The sequence below is a fragment of the Mus caroli genome, unplaced genomic scaffold, assembly GCF_978045245.1.
Source record: "Mus caroli unplaced genomic scaffold, Mus_caroli_1 scaffold_10, whole genome shotgun sequence".
NCBI classification, from domain to species: Eukaryota; Metazoa; Chordata; class Mammalia; order Rodentia; family Muridae; genus Mus; species Mus caroli.
Window position 1 is genome coordinate 57,256,157 of NW_028227265.1, and position 3,777 is coordinate 57,259,933.

The following is a 3,777-nucleotide window of genomic DNA, read 5'->3' on the forward strand; positions in this document are numbered from 1 at the left end:
CAGGGTAGAGGCACCTACTAATGAAAGGGAGGCTAGGGTAGGCTGGATGCCCACAGGCATTGCAGTTCTCCACACAACACAGGTGGGTGACTACAAAACCACCACCACCCCCACTGTGCCCCAGGCATGAGGGACATGTCACCCCAAAATAACGTAAAGCAAAGTCAGGTGTCACAAGTCACTATGCTCACATGTGACCGTTTTCTGTGGTGAGACCAAGAGACAGCTCAACTGGGTAAGGGTCCTTGCAGCCATGCCGAAAGGCCAGAGTTGAATCCCAGGAGCTACAGAGCAGAGCAACTCCCGAAGTTGTCCTCTGGTGTCCACATTACACGGCTACCTACGCAACTCTCCAAAACACAGAATAAATGCAGTACAAAAAGGAGGGAAAGCCCCTGAAAATGAAAGGCAAAAAGCTTATACCATGGGTTTTACCCCTATAAAATGACCAATACCAGTATCTGAGAGGCAGACGCAAAGGGATCTGGTTTGTGCTAGCTTAGTATGCGTATTAAGAAAAAAGAAATGAGCTGAGGGGAGCACCTGCCTTTAGTTCCAGCACTCAGGAGGCAGAGGTAGCTGGACCTCTGTGAGTTCCCAAACAGTCAGGGCTACAGAGAAACCCTGCTGGAAACACACACACACACACACACACACACACACACACACACACACACGCTCGTGTCAAAACACCTGCATGCTCCAAAAGTTTGGCTAAACCCCAAGATGGTAGTACCAGGAAAAGGTTTTTAATTTTCTATTTTTCTTTCTAAAAAAGGAATGGCCAGCCACATCAGTGGAGCCAACGCGTTTCCCACTCTGGGATACAGGGGGTGGGGGTGGGGCAAATTATGGCTCAAAGTAGCAGACTTAAAAATAACCTGTGCCCAATCCTAAAACACCATGTTTACATTTATAGCGAACCCACAGGCCTTGGCAGCTGGGGGCTGCAGCTGGTGACCTTGGCCACAGGCACTGACTGCTTGCTCCCTGTCCCCTCAGGACCTACCCCATCCCCAGCCACACCACTACTGTGATTCCTCCAAAGATCCAAAACTTTAATTAAAAAAAAAAAAGTCGTATAAAAACGAAGCAGGCGGCAGAGATGCCATCGTCTCCCTTATAGAAATACAATCGGTCATAGTCTTATATACAATATTATAAAAACATTGGGGACAGTAAACTCAAAGGCATTTCTCACAAGGCATCTAGCCTCGATCCTCTAGTGGGGACCCGAGGGAAATAAGTCAATTATTGCACCATTTTGAAAACATTCTTCACAGACTCCTGTCTTCTTTCCTGGGGCCTTCAGTCACTGTGGGGGCCAGAACTGGTGGCAGAGTCATTTTCCTGTGGCCACACTTGTCCGGCTCTGTCCTAAGGTCCAATAAATAGCAGTCAGTTTGCAAGGGGACCGTGCCCCGCGCGTGGAACCTGCCACAGTCGCGCATGGGCTAGCCGAGTCGACCCAGGCTACATGTGTCGCTTCATGTGCAGGGCCAGGTGGTCGGACCTGGAGAAGGCCCGGTCGCACAAGTGGCACTGAAAGGGTCTGTGACCTGTGTGCTTTCGGTAGTGGCGGGTAAGCTCGTCAGAACGCGCGAACTTCCAGCCGCATCCTTCCCAGTTGCAATGATAAGGCTTCTCACCTGCATCAGAGAGGAATGACATTGAGCCTCAATTTCCCCGAAAGCCTGCTCTGGGCACCCTGCACCCGATAGCACTGCCCTCTCCCTCTCCATTCTCACCTCCATCCCACATCTAATCTAAACAGAGAATCTTGGGCTCCTGAAGCTGACCGACCACTAGCAGGCTCAGCATTCCTCCCCTAACATTCTGAGATTAGGTCTGAATTCCTGATTCTTCTGCTCAGTACTGAGATGACAGGCTCAGGCCACCATGCCAGACTTTATATGCAGTACTAAGCCCCAGCCCAGCCTTCCACAGCTTCTTTAATTATGTCCCGAATTCTTGAGACCTGAGTCCCGCGGAGCCAACCCATTAAACTGCCACACCCCCTTGGCAGTGTCATAGACTCTGGGGACAGTATCCATTTCCCTTCTGGAGGATGGACAGGGTCTCCTTCTGTAGCCTAGCCTGTTCCTGAACTCGCGGCCATCCCCCTGCCGCAGCTCCCGGGAATGAGGCCAGGCGCCCACCTGTGTGCGTACGCAGATGCGCTTTTAGGTGCGAGCTCTTGGTGTAGGTCTTGCCGCAGTTGGTGTAGCTGCAAGTATGCGTGGCAGCGCGCTTGCGGGGCCAGGAGCGGCGGCCGCGCTTGGGCTTGGCCTCCAGCAGCTCCAGCGGGGACGAGGGCGGCGTGAGGAGACCGCGCGTGGCAGGTGGAGCCAAGCCCAGCGCCGCCGCCGCCGCCGCCGCGTCCTCGAAAAGACCGAAGGCGCCAGGCGCGGGAGGCCCGTAGTGCAACGCGGGGCCGGGGCCGCCGAAGCTGGGGCCGGGACCGAAGGGCGGCGGGAACGGGTTGCGGGGACCGGACGCGGGGAGGCGCAGGGGGCCGTCGGGGCTGAGCGGCGGCGTGTCCGGGGGCGGTGGGGGGCGGCCGGCGGGACCCCGCATGCAGGCACCTGTCGCTCCTGGGGCGCCCTCGAGCTTCAGCCCGCGCGGTCCGTGGGCCAGGCCCGGAGCGCAGCCATAGCCGCCGCCGTCCACCTCGGGGGGCTCGGCCTTCACTAGCCGCCCGGGAGGCGCGAGGAGGAAGCGGCCGTGCAGAGCTGGCCCCTGAGGCGGGTCCAGGTCGGGGCGCAGCAGCTCTGTTCCCAGGCTGGCCGCGGGGATGCTGTAGGGCGGCGGAGCACCCGGCTCCGGGTAGTAGAACGCAGGCGGCGGGGGCTGCGGTGGGGGCTCGGGAGGATTCTCGGCGCCCAGACCGTCCAATCCCATGGAGAGGATGAAGTCCAATACGTTGTTTAGGTCCTCATCCGTGCCGCCCGCCTCGGGTTCATTTCGCGGCCAGCGCTGCAGGAGACAGGGCGCGGGACGTGAGTGGGGGCGCCTCCTGCTATCCTGCACCCCAAAGTCTAACTCCTAGGCCCTCAAGATCTGCACCCGGTGCACGGCATCCCTTTAGCGCGCGTGTCCTCAATCCCTGCACCCACCTCCTGTCCCACAGCCTGAAGTCTAACTCCTCACACCCTGAGGCGGTCAGCACCCTGGACCTTGTCATCTCCAGTACTCGCCCCTGCACCCTGTGGCCTGGTACCTTGCTACCCCGCCGCCCGCGGACCCTCGCTGCCCTCACCTCCTGGAGGCCGCGCTCGCACGGGCTGGCAAAAGTGGCAAAAGACGGCAAGATAGGCTCGCTGAGCGCCATGGCAGGGACTGTGTGTGCTGTGGCCCGGCCCACCCAGGCCTTATAGGCGCGGCAGGCACAGAGGGCCGGGCTAGGAGGCGTCGACGGAAACGCGTCCCGGATGGGGACGAGCTCCGGGCTCAGCCTAAATTTAGCCGCGGTATATAAGCCTGGCGGTGGTGGCTGTGGCGGCTACTGCGGGAGCCCGGGCTGCGCGCCTCAAGCCCCGCCCCCGCGGCCGGGCCCCGCCCTCCGTCCGTCCCTATGGCGACGGCGTCAACAAACCAGGCACAACAGCATAGTTAGCGCGCGCGGGGGGCGGGGGAAGGGATGGCACCTGGGACTCCGCGGGGAACACGGGTGACGGAGGCTTCCCCGGTGTCTCCCCAGCCTCAGGACCCCGGAAACCTGGACCGATGCATGGGGAGTCTGGGGTCACAGTGCTCACCCAGGGAACGCTCTGTGAA

At 59.5% G+C, this 3,777-nt stretch overlaps 1 protein-coding gene across 1 annotated transcript; it reads right to left on the reverse strand.

Moving 5' to 3' along the window:
- Positions 1–1,037: 1,037 nt before the first annotated feature.
- On the reverse strand, positions 1,038–3,480 carry Klf2 (KLF transcription factor 2). The gene is made up of 3 exons (XM_021170473.3): positions 3,260–3,480; positions 2,160–2,976; positions 1,038–1,649 (listed from the first exon to the last, which is right to left on the reverse strand). Exons 1-3 carry the CDS (start codon positions 3,329–3,331, stop codon positions 1,474–1,476), a joined length of 1,065 nt encoding a protein of 354 aa, XP_021026132.1. The 5' UTR covers positions 3,332–3,480; the 3' UTR covers positions 1,038–1,473.
- Positions 3,481–3,777: the final 297 nt, after the last annotated feature.